Source organism: Octopus bimaculoides, chromosome 9, assembly GCF_046866305.1.
Source record: "Octopus bimaculoides isolate indiv1 chromosome 9, ASM4686630v1, whole genome shotgun sequence".
Classification (NCBI taxonomy): Eukaryota; Metazoa; Mollusca; class Cephalopoda; order Octopoda; family Octopodidae; genus Octopus; species Octopus bimaculoides.
In genome coordinates this window covers 77,248,011-77,262,463 of record NC_142936.1, presented here as the reverse complement: position 1 = coordinate 77,262,463, position 14,453 = coordinate 77,248,011, and the positions used below count along the sequence as shown (strand labels likewise).

Genomic DNA, 14,453 nt, shown 5'->3' with positions numbered 1-14,453 from the left:
TGCACTGTCAGTATAGTACTCAGGGTCACTTTTTTTAGCGTTCCTTTCTTCAGCCAATCCCACCTATTTTTTCCAGCAACTTCTGTTGTGGCTACATGGAATTGATTGTGCAGTCCTTTGTTGCGTAATATTTCTTCGTGTCTTTTTTGTACTTCTTCCTTCGTTTTTCCTCTTTTCCCTTGTTTTCAATACTCTCTCGTTCCTAACTGACATTAGCAAGGTTTCCTTACTTTTGGGCTAGGTATCTCATTAAGCTCTCGAGTTCGATACGTGCACAGTCTTTCATACTTATCAATCCCCTTCCTCCATTTGCTCTCTTAATGTATAGGCGGTCAGTGTCTGCACGTGAATGATGGCCTCCATGCATAGTTAGAAGCTTTCTTGACTTCTTCTCCACCTCCTTTAGCTCCTCCTCTGTCCACTTCAGGATTCTAGCGCCATACCGAACTACTGCGACTGCGCGCGAGTTTATGGCCGAAATTATGTTTCTGGCATTCAGCTTTGAAGCCAGTATTTTTCTCACTCGCTGCAGGTATTCTCTTTTTGTCTTTTCCTTCATGTCATTGTGTTTAATTCCATCTACCTCAAGTAGTCCCAGGTATTTATAACTGGATTGAGGTTAAATTGCTTTCATCATCTCACCACTTGGCAAACCTATTCCTTCTGTCCTAACAAGATTTCCTCGTCTCATCACCATCGTAGCACATTTTGAGAGCCCAAACTCCATCTTAATAGCACTGGAGATAATCCACGCTTATCATTATTATTATTATTATTTTAATGTTTTTATCTAAGCTCTTTCGGCACACATCCTGTGACGTCACCAGCGACTCTATCCCGTGTGTCTCTTCCTAATGCGTGAGTTTAATTGGCAAAATATGACCATCCCCAAATACAACAATATCTGCTTCAACACACGATTTCACATCGGGAATCTTGCAAAACAAATACATAAACGTAATATTTGAAAATTTCATTGTTTATAGATGCCTGTGATACAGTCTACTGCTTAAATGGAGGCACCTGTGCCAGATCGCGTTCACTCCCTATGTGTATCTGTACAAAATACTACAAAGGAACCATTTGTGAACAAGAACTTTGTAAGTAATCTTCTTTCAAAATCTGTGAAGTTGTGATCCTTAGCTACGGCCCTTCTGAGTTCATATCCCACCTATGTCCTTTTAGATACCGGGTTGAAATCCTGTTGTGGACGGTAAAATAAAGTATCATTAATATTTTGAGAATTCCTTTAATCTAAACCTTCCAGTAAATTCTTTTTAATTATAGTTATAAGGCCTGAAATTTTTATGGGAGGTGGCTAGTCGCTTACATCGACTGCAGGACATGACTGGTATTTATTTTATCGACCACGAAAGAGGAGGAAAAGAAAGTCTACCTTGGTGACATTTGAACTCAGAACGTAGAGATCCGGGGAAAAAACCGACTCCTTATACCTTCCTCTAAATATTGGTTTCAAATTTTAGCACAAGGCCAGCAGTTTCAAGGAGGTAGTAAATCGATTACATCGACCCTTTTCATTCTTTCGGGGTCATGAAATAAGTACCAGTTAAGTACTTAGGTCGTATTAATTCACTAGCCTCCTCCCCCAAAATTTCAGGCTTTATGCTTATAGGAGAAAGGCTTATTTGTAAAATAGCGAACTGGCAGATTCGTTAGCGAGTCGAACAAAATTCTTAGCAGCATTTATTCCGACTCATTACACTCTGACTTCAAATTCTTCCAAAGTCGTCTTTGGTTTTCATCCTTTCCTTGTCAATAAAATAAGAACCAGTTGACTCCTGTGGTCGATGTAATTGACTAATCTCCACCCCAAAAAATTCAAGCGTTGTACCTGTTGTACAGAGGTTCTCAACGTGGGTTCTCAAAGAGGATGCTGGGCATGTCATAGGGGGGGTGCTAGGCTTTAGGGGTGGTGAGGTAACATACTTGAGATACTAAATTTTATCAATAGTAGTGATTATATTATACATGATAAAAGTAATAATGGTTACTAAAATAAAATGAAATCTCATCAGAATCAGAGAAACCACTAACTTGCAGTGTATAAAGTAAATTTACAACTTTTGTCTTCATTTTTCTTTTATCGTTTCACTGTTAAAAACTTACACAATCCATTTTTAGAGCAACATTTGTAAATTATCTTCCATGCTATGTTAGTTTAATCGTGATACCTCTCTCGCCACTTAGGCACCAGACCTAACAACTACTTAAACGTGGCGGGGTGGGACTATAGTAGAAAGAATTAGACAGCGAGCTGGCAGAATCGTTAGCACGCTGGGAGAAATGCTTAGCAGTATTTCGCCCGTCACTGAGTTCTGAGTTCAAATTCCACCGAGGTCGATTTTGCCTTTCATCCTTTCGGGGTCGATAAAATAAGTACCAGTTAAACACTAGGGTCGATGTAATCGACATATCTTCTCCCCTGAAATTGCTGCCCGTGTGGCAAAATTTGAAACAATTATTATTATTATTATTATTATTATTTTATAAATACCATTTCTTCTCATCACATTACTGCATCATTTTCATTTATACTTATTTCTTTCTTTTTCTATTTCTTCTTTTCCATTTTTTTTATTTCCTAACGCAGCTGCTTCAGAACTCTCTAAAAATACAACTGACATAATTATTGGAACCTCCATTGGTGTCACAGTAGCAATACTGTTCCTTATCTTACTTATAACTTATATTTGTATCCGGATGAGGTAAGCCTTCGTCTTTAAGGGACTCTGTTCTCTTAAAACAGTTTTTCTTTCATACTATTCTGTGCATTTGTAAATCTCTTTTATTCTCTTCCTTCTCTTTTTTACTATTTCTTCTTCTTGTAACGTTCTTCCTTCTTTAAATTATTCTTCGTTTTTACTTCTTCTTCACTTCTGTTTCACATACCCCCATTTCTTTATATTTGTGTGTGCGTGTGCGTGTGTGTGTGTGTGCGTGTGCGCGTGCGTGCGTGCATGTTGCACATATCTATACATTACATAAACATATTACATGTACAGGTCATCCATAAATTATCATTACAACTTCCACGAGCATCGTTCAGATAGCTGCGTGCAACCAATGGAATCCACGTTGGAGTGTCCTTATGTTTCTAATAAAACTTTATTTGTTGACTTAGATTTTCCAATAAATTCTGCTGAGTTACCTTATTTTAGATTTTTTTTTTTTTTTTTTGCTTTGAATTTTTTAAATTGTAATAGTAATTTATGGACACTCTGCACATGTTATATAATATATATATATATGTATATATGCATACAATTATACATATACATATATTTACCTGCGCATATCTATTTATCCGTGCTCACATACAATAGACCCTTTGGTAACCAATGTCTGTAGTAACGAAAATATTAGTGGGGAACACATTTCCATTAATTTGGCAACAAATAAAATCTTGGCAACAGAGGTCTTCCATAGAAAAATAACAAGTTAATATGTAAGGAAACAGAGTGGCTTAGGCTCACACAAATTTAGTGTACTTGTGTTTGCATATGGAAGCATGGAAAGGTTTTTGCTCATACTACTTTACGTAACGATATGTTAAACAAGAAGTATTCACATGGATTGAACAGTTATTCACATGGATTGAAAATATTCCAACATGTATAAAATTTGACACAAATACCGCAGGTGTAGCTGTGTGGTAAGAAACCAGCTTCCCAACCACCTGGTTCGAGCTTTAGTTTCACCACGTGGCACCTTCGGCAAGTATCTTCTGCTATAGCCTCATGCCGACCAAAGTCTTGTGAGTGGATTTGGTATACGGAAACTGGTCTGGAAGAAGCCCGTCGTATGTATATATATATATATATATATATATATATATATATATATATGCGTGTGTACCTTTATGTTTGTATTTGTGCCCCACCACCGCTTCACAACCAGTGTTGCTGTGCTTACGTCCCCGTAACTTAGCGGTTCGGTAAATGATACTCTTGGATTGTCCAGAGGTAAAGGTTGTGGAAATCCACTCTGGAAACTTAGTGGGGAAAGCCTCTCAGGAACTCTCTGTTGTTACTATTCTTCCTCATTACAAATTACAGACTATTCTCCAGCAGAGATATAAAATTAATTACTTCTCAGTAATTTCCTTCATGTGTTTTATTTTTCCACAACCCTGTTGCCTTTCACTGTGGAAACACCCTACCAAACTCAAATGAGAAATATTATGGTTTATAAATCGCTGATTTTTCATTTTGCATTCTCCAACTTTTTAATATGTATTTTTCAATTAAATTACATGCGTAAGTGTAGATCAGTACTCCGCAACCGGTATTCCGCGGCACACTGGTGTGCCACGAGACGATTTTAGGTGTGCCACAGTGTAACCTGAATATATATTTTTCCCTATACTTTTAGTTATAGCTTTAGTTCAGCTGTGCCGCCGAATTTTGAAATATAAATGTACCGCAAGTAAAAAGAGCTGCGGAGCGCTGGTGTAGATGCACGAAGGGCTAAAATGAAGTTGAATTATTTTCTTTAAGGATGTGTATCAAATCGCGAGTAAACAAAAACTACACATCACAAGCATTGAAACTAGTTTAATTAGCTGATTATTTCTTTAAATTTAACTCATTTATTTTTTTCATTTTATATCTTATCTAAGATATTTATCATGTAATAATCGTTTTATATTTTATAAATGCTAATTTTAATGTTTTAGCTTTTAAATTTTCATGCAGGGGAATTTTTTGAAATGATTTATGAATTTTGTTAAAAAAAACTTGTTGACATTTTCTTTCTGTTTATTTATTCTAGATACGTATTTTCTCGTATTATTTATGAGATGTATATATCATATGCATTTATTTCTTTATTGATAACTATTGTATTAAATGGATGTTTTGAGGGTAGACTTTCAAACTTGGTTGAGGAGCTTTTGGAATGAATTTTTATTTTTATTTTTGTGGCAATGAATAATATTCTGGAACGAATTAGATTCTTTTTCAAAGACTCGTCCTCTCTCTCTCTCTCTCACTCTCTCTCCCTCTCTCACTCTCTCTTTCTCCCTCTCTCTCTATCTATTTATCTGAGTATCTCGTATTTGCGTACCTACGTGTGTATATATATATATATATATATATATATATATATATATATATATATATATATATATATATATATAGTTTTAGAGAAAAGAACCAAGGTTCATGAACTCATTGATGAAAATCCACAGTCACATATAGAAAATTAATAAGTAAAAGCACAATAAATAAGTATAATATAGTACAAAGTAAATATCATAAGATAATGATAATAAAACGACTACACGTGTTTCATAACCAAATTTTCAAATAGAAAAAATATTTAAATCGATTAAAACTATCGATAATCAATTCTATTCAAAAATATAGCTAATCTTCAGGTCAAATTACAACAACAATAATAATAAAAGAATGTATATATCAACCAACCATAAATAACAAATGAATGTATTTAAAATACTTATATATATATATATATATATATATATATATATATATATATTACAAAAAATGGAGAATGCATTCATAGAATAATCAATATCTAAGATCATTTGAATTCAATAAATTTATATTTTTAATTTTTTGAGCCGACAAAATTTCCTCTAGGCAGATAAATTTCCTCGACTAATTATTTTCCACCTAAGTACATACTCTCTATTTTTAGGTGGAAACAAATTAGCCGAGCTAAATCTTATAGCATTGGGAAAAACAGATGTGAACTCTATCTAGAGGTAATTTATTAAATACTTACATCTGAACATAAATTATTGAACAACAGGAGAGAAATGGGCTGTCATTATGTGCATAGAGTTAAACTTATATTTAATAAATTTCAATGAATTGAAATGAATATAATTAAATAGAAACTGTTCAATTATTTATTTCACATAAGAATAATTCTTAAAGTTAAATACACCTCCGTTGAATTTAAATAGTTCTAGTTAAAAATTAAGCACAGTGTGTATGATATATAAGAATAGTATTTATGCATTATTAATTAAATAGACAAATGATGTAAGAACACAAAGTATCAACAAATATATCTAAATAAATTATACTAATAAATAAGAGGGAAAAGGAGATTTTTTGTCGGCTCAAAAAATTAAAAATATAAATTTATTGAATTCAAATGAATTTATTGAATTCAAATGAATTTATTAAATTCAAATAAATTTATTGAATTCAAATAAATTTAATTAAAATAAAAGTCTATATGAATGATAGAATAGTACATAAGCTCTTAAAACTAGAAATATATTTTCTTTGTATTAAATTATTCAAATGATCTTAGATAAAAAATATACATTCAGTATATGATAATTAAGAATCACATTTATATACCATTAAATAAATAGAAAAAAATAGGAACCAAAACTATCAAATAATGGATCTAAGTAATAAATTATATTACAATAACTAATAAAACTTCTTTACATTAAGAAGAAACAAAAATAAATAAATAAAAGATAGAAAATTAGTACATACTTAGATTTATTTTTCTTACCAAATAAATAAGAACCTATAACTAAATATTTATTGTAAGCATGATAGATAGTACAAATGGTAAAAGCAAACTACAAACTTATGTAGTTAATGAGGAATATGCTTACAAAGTATACTTAACAGTAGAGAATCTGCACCTTTAACAGGGTGAATAGTATTATGACCTAGTTCCTCTGAACTATGACTCTCCCCTGTTCAACCTCTAACTATTTTTAGAACAGTATCCAAGACCACTTGTTAAAATTCAATCTGGATTGAACCCTCCATCAATGAAGATGTATGAAGAAATAGCAGCCATGATTTTACCTTCTTAACAGTCTATTTTAGCCCTGACGAAGGTTTTTGCTTTTTCAAATTCATAATGCAATTTAATTGCATTAATATGAATCTAAGCAACAGACCGAAACACGTGTAGGCGACATGAATTGATTATTATAATAAGTATATTGATTATTCTGTGGACGCATTTTCCATTTTGTGTTACTAAAATCTTTTCTTCTATATCGAAAAGATGATAATATCAATAGCGAGAACTGGAATTTCCAGTATCGCTAATTGGTATAGAGCTAGTGCGGTGTGCGCTTGGATAAATATCCCAAGGAAGAAAGTACCTCTTTCCACACAGACTTATATATATATATATATACACACAATTCTCTCAACGCTTGATTCCTTCACTGCATGCTTGAATCTCTCTCACTCTCTCTTTCTTTTCTCCCCTTCTCTCTCTCTCTCTCTCTCTCTCTCCACTCGTTTATTTGTCTGCCACACTCTAAATTATTTGGATATTTTTCTGTCCTCACACTTTTATACCTTTATATCTTTATTTGTATTAATTTCCTCAAGCCATCTCTCCCTCTCTTTCTCTATCCTCATCCTCTCTCTCACTCACTCTCTCTCTCTCTTCTTCTCCTTCTCTCGCTCTCTTTCTCTCTCTCTCTCTCTCTTTCCCTCTCCCTCAACTTCTCTCTTTTAATCAATTCTTCCTTGTCGATATCACACACTTTTGCCTTCCATCTCTCACATATCCCACACATTCTCTCACCTTTTTCCCATATTTAATGTGTGCATATGTCTTTCTTTGCCTGTACTTAAGCAAGCAATATTTTCATAACATTTTTGTTACTTCCTTCATCAGAAAATCTCCCCGAGGCGACCTTGCAGAAAATGGTTCCCATTTGCACCCATTTTATGAACCAGTGTCGAAAGCACACTCGGTTCCATATACCAACAGTTTATACGAATTTTCTAACTCATTATCACAAAGCAAGCGTTAACTGAAAGCTTTCACAAATTCAGCATATGTCTCAGGTAAGGAGAGCTAGGAAGGAAAATGAGTCACTAATGAAAGAGCTTGACAATACTAATATAAGATAAATCCAAAATAGCATTAAAAACTAAAACAAGCAATTGAAGTCTGCTAGGTAATAATTTCAAGATGCGTTTGTTGTTTTCACTAATTTCATATCACTAAAAATAAATGTAAGCTGTATTACTTACCACTCAAATAAAGACAGCGGTGAGGGAGAAAGACGTTTGATAGTACAATAATACACGTTGCGGTTGAAAGACCATCCATATGTTACACACGGTCGTCGATGTGCTGCTAGTAAAGTTAGGCGGATGGTAATGGTATTATTATGTAGCTAATGTGTTATCGTTTGTATCTAAGTTACCGTCTTAGTCTGAACTATCGTGCATTTGCTGTTGAAACGTTTATCGAGAAAAGCGTATCTGGGAGTGGTTTTGGAGGTCGTACCCTGTACGAGACAATGCATAAATGGGTTTTCAAAACTAAAAGAAAAAATTGAAGCCAGTTTGCTATTAAATTATTTATATGATTACTGCTTTCAGTAATTTCATATAGAGATAAATTTAAGTAGTAAAGATATAGATATGTGGGATAAAATTTGGATGACTAATCAAAGAAATTTACTAATTTTAATACGAAATAAATCAAAATACCATAAAAAAAACTAAAATAACCAATTTAAGTCTGCTTGCTATTAAATTAAAAACACGTTTTCAGCTTTTACTAATTTTATATAAGTGGAAATTCATTTGTGCAATAATATTTTTCACTTAGATAACGACAGGAAGGAAAATGAGTTACTAGCTAAAGAAATTTGCCAGAACTAATAATTAATTCATTACTTCATTAATTCCTTTGACTTCTATGTGGAGTATAAGGCGCCAACAAGAGATCTCCATCTGCCTCGATCTTTAGCAATGGACTGTTGTCCCCAGGTATAGCTGTCTGCCCCTTCAGATGCAGTATCCAATTTAAACCCGACAATGATGTTTTGCTGACATGACTGTGGTTAAAAAGTTCGTCTTGCAGCCACATTGTTCTGTGTTCAGTCCCCACTGCTCGTCACCCTGGGTAAGTGTCTTCTACTATAGTCCCGATCCAACCAACGTCTTTCGAATGAATTTGTCTTGATAGACGGAAACTGTGTGGAATCCCAACATATGTGTGTACAATTGTGTGTGTTGCGTTCCGTTACTTAATAAATGAAAAAATGTATGGTAAATAAACAAATGACATAATATATACTGAGTGTACAACGTATACTGAGTGAAATTTTTCTTTAACGTTTATCTCCGTTTTGTGAGGGCACAGAGCCCCTCTAGGGTGCCATCGTCCAGATTCTTGCAATTAATGCTTGATAAATGGTTGAAGGAGATTGGAATAGAATGTTCTGCAGAGCTTCTACAGAAAGTTTGCCTCTTAGGGACAGGAAAAATTATCAGAAGGGTTTTAAGCACTTGAAAGATTATTGAAAGTTTAGGGATACCTAAGGTTACAGCCAATAACCCGATACCCACATGAATCCTACGAGGAATAAGAACAAACCTAAGTCAAATCAATAATGTTAGTGCAAAATGTGTGGAATAAATTTAGAAACTAGGAAGGTGTTCTGTTCTTATCGCTTGAATTGGTGTGCTAGTCTGTATGTGCTAATGTGCGATGCATTAGTCTGTTATCTCTACTTATTTGGCTTATGTAAACTACACCCACAAACATTAAAATCTTGAGATGATATTGCATGAAATTCACCAAAGTACCCAATATTTTCTGTAACAAAATCCTTTCTTTGGACTGCGGTCTGTCCTCTGCCTTAAGATTCTTATTAGCATGCTAACCTCTATCTGCTATACACATTCATGCTTTGTTTCTGAACACTTAATGCTTTTTGGATTTCTTTCTGCTTCACGTTTTGCTAAGCATAAAGCATAATATACTACCAAAAAATATATTAGACCAAGAATTTACTTTCTTTTTTGCTACCACTCTCAGAACTAATCCTTAGTTGTTATTTTTTTTATCTTTTCTAACATCATTATATTTCAAGATGATTATTTTACTTAAAATTTTATGTTGAAAATTTTGTTTTTGTACACACTTTAACGGAGTGATATGTTAACAAAATATTTGATCCAGGAAATGAAAGATAGCTGGATCTAATCATCGGTAAACAGCTTCTTTGGATAAAAGGTTTTTGATCACAGTTGAAAGGTTTTCTTATTTTAAATGCTGCGACACTGCCAAACCTGAAATTCTCAATGAATAGGTAAATGACCGAGGGTGTATGATAAAAGATAGCAAGTTTAAAGTAAATTTATAGTAAAACAAACTGTCCGTCTCCAAGAAAGGGAGATAAACAAGGAGATTAGTACTTAAGACTGTCGTCATTACATTTGATATTTTGAAATGGTAAATACTATCATAATTTACGATAGATTAGGTTAGCTCCAGAGAACACTGCTTGGTGTTGATGGAACTTTATCTATCGGAACTTATTTACCATATATGAGTAGAAAACTAAACTATGACTAGAAAACTAAACGACCCTCTCCCTGCCCCTCCGAATGCTTATGGAAGGAAATCAGTATCATTTTATAGAATTAATAAATTGTTATGTTGAAATGGTTGGCACCTCTCACTTGCAATATCTCATTCATATTTCTGTTTATAATTATTTCAATGCTTCTATTTTGCACAACTTAATTGCGGTTAAATGGTGAACTGGAGGCGATTAATGGGTGTTATTTTCAGAATTGTGCTTCAATCTATACGTTTACATATTTATTTAGACTTCTGATTCTACTAGATTTAATGCATATATATATATTTGAAATATATATGTTGTTGTTGTTGTTTAGATCTAGGACGCTCCTGATCGAGCCGTGACCACATTCCAGCCGTGACCACTACGTTTTTAATGGTATGTCTAGGACTACATTATCTTCCTTATTTAAGACGGTAATTATTTGAGGGAGATTTTTGACTGTTATTTCTATAAGGTCAGGTGGCTACATAGAGGCTCCTTCATCGTCGTACAGTTATTGTTTAACCCCAAGGACAGGCCCTGACTAAACAAATTTATAACCAAAGATGTTCCAGTCATGACCATTCTGTATTTTATTCAAGCCTAATTTATCCAGAACCACATTATCCACATTCCAAAATACATCTACCACATTTAAGATGTTAGATGTGCTTTGAAAGGGAGTTAACTGCATTTTTCTAGCTAGTCGGTCGTCATGTAAATGGCGTTGTGTATGTATGCCTATGTTCGCATATGTTTAAAATATATTTTCATTTCAATTAGAATATATTTTCATTTCAATCAAAAAAGCTCAGATCTGTCCGTAACTTGGAATCGATTACTTGAAGAGAACTCATTTTAGGAGAATGCATTTCATTGCGTGAAATTGTAAACTCACGACTGCGGAGTTTGTTGTTGCCATGGTGATTTTGTGCTGTGTATGGACAAGACCTTTAATTCTAGATGCCTGCTCCATTTTATTTAGCTATAGAGAATTGGTACTAGATCATCTGTGAGTCCATGAATGTTACACATTAGGATCTATTGCCCCTATAGAAAGAATTACGTTTCTTCTGTTTTACTCTATGAATCCATAAGTAATTAATATCTGGCTTCTGGCATTTAATAGATTATAGAAACATTTATTATTGTATGTTAAATTTCATTGGAAGAAACGAACATTATCTCCCTAGACGAAAAGAGACGCAAATCATTTTAATCGTCAGTTTAAACAATCATTCTGACATCCATTTTCGAAACTCATGAACTTACTTTCAAATACTGTTAGTCGTTAGCGGTTAGTTTCAAATTAATTGTTTACCTTGTTGAATCAAAGTCAACTAATTCAAGAGAAGATATCAATAATTTGGAACAAAATTTAATTTATAACAATTTCTTTTTAAATATAAGTGAAGATGAGTAGCCTGGTGATTAGGGTGTTCTGTTCCTGGTTCCTAAGGTAGCGTGTTCAATTCCGAGACTGCTCGGCGCGTGGTTCACTTTGCTCCAGGCTATTCAGCTGTAAATGATTACCGGTCAAGTGCTAATGCAGTTCGATCTCGCTATCTATATTTACCTTCATTTGCTTATCCTGGATGTTTCGCTAGGTCAAAGATGGGGCGAGTGGGTGTCTACATCTACTCGCGATAACACAGGTCTCTAAAACAATCGGCAAAAGCATGGTACTTATTACCAAACCATATTTGGTAGTAAATGACGACTGGCTGTACTTTTTGATAAACGGAAGAAACGCATTTCAAAATAAATCAGTATTTATGTGACTACGGAAAAAAATCTGTAAAGTTTATTTACATATAATTTAGTGAAAATGCTTTAGAGACATCTTGTAGTACACTGAGATGTACTGTTAAAGATCCTGTCTTTACGTATGAACTTAAAACAGGGATTATATATTGGTACAATATGATGTTGCCTTCTCCAGAGTCTTCGAAGGATTTAAGCCTGACATCGAAAGCTAGCAAACCGCCTAAATCTCTGAGTAATTCTTCTGAATAAGATATTTCAAATATTCTATATCAACTATTGTTCTCAGTCCTTCCCTTACAACTACTTCTGCGAAAGGTACAGTGAAATATATATATATATATATTCTGCAAAATAGGGGTAGTTTATCCTGCTCAGGCTATATTATTAGCATTATCCTGCGTTTGAGAATTTAAAATCACTTCTTTAACTTTCTAAGACATCTCAACGCTTCTAAAAGCAAACTTCGTTTGTTTGTTTACGTTCATCGTAATTTGAATTTAATATATATATACGAGGTCTGATCAATAAGTATTCAGACTGTTGCCATAGTAACGAAGCTAAAGCATGCAGAGTGACGCCGCTTGGCACAGATTGACCTTGAACTCTGCTGTGCATATGCACTAAGTTTTAACGTTCTAGCTTCTGCTGTTAACAGCAGTGCTTAGGAGGAAGGTGTGTAGCGCGTAATCGTCGCATTGACCATGACGGAGAAAGTTGTCATGGTGATACCTGCTCAGAGGCCTGCGCAAAGTTGCAGAAAGTGTATGGAGAGGAATGTATGAGCTGGACATAAGTGTATGAGTGGCTCAGACGTTTCGAATTATATCCGAAAAAATGTCGATATTGACGAACGTTCTGGGAGACCCACAACCAGCAGAACTGAGAAAAACATCGTAGATGTGCGTGCAGCTGTGAGGAGAAGTCGTCGAATCACCATCCTTGAGTTATCAGAGGATGTGCAGGTTAGTTACGATTCAGCTCAGTCCATTATCACTGAAGATTTCGGTATGAGACGCATGTCTGCCAAGTTTGTGTCAAGTTGCACAAGATCTCCTAAATTGTGTCAAGAACGATGAAAATTTTTGAAAATTTTGCGAAGGCCACTGAGCAGATATCACCAAGCTTTTGGTAAAAATTTGATGCAGATTCTCTGCTCATCTTTCCCTGTCATGGTCAATGCGACGATCACACGCTACACACATTCCTTCTAAGCATTGCTGTAAACAGCGGAAGTGAGCTAGAACGTTAAAACTTAAGGTGCATGCACAGCAGAGTTTAAGGTGAATCTGTGCCAAGCGGCTTTACTCTGCGTGCTTTAGCTTCGTTATTGTGGAAACAGTCCGGATACTTATTGATCAAACCACGTATATATATCACTGAAGATGTGTAATAAAACTGAAATATACGTGGAGTTGTCCCCCATGCTTACCAAATCAGTTGAAATAATATAAATCGCCGACTAACATTGTCTTTCCGTCACCGAATACGTGTTTCTTGTTAGCTTTAGCATTTTAAAGATCGCTTCATTAAATCTGTTAATGCTACCTCAGTTTTTTAATTACGTATAACTGCTACTTACAACAGCGAAATCTTCCTTCTCATGGCTTATATATTTCGCACCCCGGATTTAATAACCAGCCCTATAAGCGTTGTCCCTAAAACAGACTTGTCGTTAACACATTTCAGGTGTATTTAAATATGAATTGTCAATACATTGTGCTTGCTAAAAGGTGTTTTATAATATCAATTTAGAGAACTTATCACTCACAAAAATGAGGATGTCATAGTAACTTTAAAATAAGACGATTTTCAATATAGGCTGACCCTCATTTCCAAATGAGTGTGGTGAGGTTTTTGTAATATTCCTACAAAAATAAGCAATGTAAAGATATAAATCAGTCATCCTTGCAACCTAAACATGTTTCTATCTATATTCTGTTAAAATACAAGTTCCTATATATTTATAAGTCCGCTTCGCAACTACGTGGTTTCAAGTTGAGCCCCACTGCATGCCACCTTAGGCAAGTGACTCCTTCTGTAACCCCTTGTACGTAAGTTTGCTAGAACAGAAACTATATGCGAGCCTATCGTATGCATATGCATGTGTGTGTGTTTGTCTGCATGTGTCTTTGTATTGTTTGTTACCGCTTAACAACCACTACACTGTATGCCCACGGGCATATGGCGTAGTGGTTAAGAGCGCGAGCTACTAACCCCAAGATTCCGAGTTCGATTCCAGGCAGTGACCTGAATAATAATAATAATAACATCGAAAAATACCTTAGGAATGAGAACCCAGGTTCGAAATTTCTCCAAGACAACTGATGAAGGC

At 34.4% G+C, this 14,453-nt stretch overlaps 1 protein-coding gene across 1 annotated transcript in view; it reads left to right on the top strand.

The window, feature by feature from the left end:
* Nucleotides 1-14,453, top strand: part of LOC106868257 (uncharacterized) — a 228,182-nt gene that overhangs the window by 212,466 nt on the left and 1,263 nt on the right. Inside the window, exons 58-60 of the mRNA XM_089358208.1 lie at nucleotides 987-1,100; nucleotides 2,612-2,726; nucleotides 7,660-7,832. Coding sequence (XP_089214334.1) covers nucleotides 987-1,100; nucleotides 2,612-2,726; nucleotides 7,660-7,798 — 368 coding nt within the window. The 3' untranslated portion in view covers nucleotides 7,799-7,832. The remainder of the gene's footprint in view (nucleotides 1-986; nucleotides 1,101-2,611; nucleotides 2,727-7,659; nucleotides 7,833-14,453) is intronic.